Genomic DNA, 1,373 nt, shown 5'->3' on the forward strand with positions numbered 1-1,373 from the left:
GGTATTGTAGTTTACTGGGTTTATAATCTTCCGTTGATCAACAATCCATAAGTCAATAGGCTTAAAGCTGGTCACAGTATATGTTGTTCAAATAAACATGTGGAGCTATCATGTTGCTTGTCAAGTCCGTGTTGCACACATTCTTCTGCTAACGTACTTAAAGTTCAGAACAGAGACGGAGACAATATTTCAAGTTTGGTTAAAAAACCAACAACACAAGTGTTAGGCGTAGACAAACATATGGTGCACGCTTGATGGGAGCTACAATACAATGCACTATATTTAGTATATGGTAGTATGTTTACTGTGCACGTGGCATTGGGCATCTATATTCTGAGAAACTTTCACAAGTACGAACAATGAATAATAATGGATATTTCTAAATCCATGTGTTCTGAAGTATACAGTAAAACCTGTACAGCCTTACAAGCATGCAAAGGCAGGACGACTTCGAGCCCGAACTCGTACGAGTGAGATATAGCAGTGGATATACGATGTTATTCATGTACTATGTATATAAGGATCATATACCAGAAGCCTTCCATGTATTTGGCTTATGTAGTTTTAAACATCGTTGCTTATAGCCACAACCATGTGAATGTGTCTATGACAGAAGTTAACATGTTTTAAGTATGCTGACCCCTCTGCGAAAAGAACAGATACGCAAATAAAATTATTCGGACAGATCTGAAGATAAAAAGTGAGAAGTATTTTTTGTTTCCGGCGCTATACGGCTACTACATACTCTGTATTAAAAATTTATTTATTTATTCTCTACAATATATTTGTATGTAGGGCCGTGCCTCGTACGTATACAAATAAATAGCCTATGCGCATGTGAGCCTATCATCGTTATTAGTATCTCCACAGTACCATAGCATCCCCCTCCCAGCATCTTCCCAATATGATGGATGAACATTCATCCGATGATGAACCCGATTTCGGCTCGGAGCCTGTGGTAGTGCCACCCCAAGCCAAACCCGTTACTACTACACCACAGAGAGCTGCCCCCGACAACACCACACGCGTCAACCAACGTGCTCAGACAACTGGTGTTCGGCCACCGGCTTCAGGTAGGGATAGATAGTAGATTTAAAGTGATGTTATTGTTGTTGATGTTGATGTTGTTGTTGTTGTTGTCGTTGTTGTTGTTGTTGTCGTTGTTGTTGTTGTCGTGTGTGTGTAGGCAGAGCAGCTATAGTACTGTTGTTGGAATGAGATGGGTAAGCAATAGTAGTGTTTTAGCAGCTGTTGCAAAAAAGTGTGCGTATAGCTCACTTGTTATGTAAAATATATTTTAAGAGAAGGTCTTTAGTGTGATAGCTATTCTGAGAGTGTGCACTTTTTTGGTATGTGACTAGAATAATATTGCT

At 39.5% G+C, this 1,373-nt stretch overlaps 1 protein-coding gene across 1 annotated transcript; it reads left to right on the forward strand.

The window, feature by feature from the left end:
- Positions 1-887: 887 nt before the first annotated feature.
- Positions 888-1,087, forward strand: SARC_09566 (hypothetical protein; the record flags this gene model as incomplete). Its single annotated transcript, XM_014296411.1, has 1 exon — positions 888-1,087. A coding segment is annotated over one exon (200 nt), but the record flags the coding sequence as incomplete, so codon positions are not given.
- Between the last annotated feature and the right edge of the window lie 286 nt (positions 1,088-1,373).

Source organism: Sphaeroforma arctica (assembly GCF_001186125.1).
Source record: "Sphaeroforma arctica JP610 unplaced genomic scaffold supercont1.988, whole genome shotgun sequence".
Classification (NCBI taxonomy): domain Eukaryota; class Ichthyosporea; order Ichthyophonida; genus Sphaeroforma; species Sphaeroforma arctica.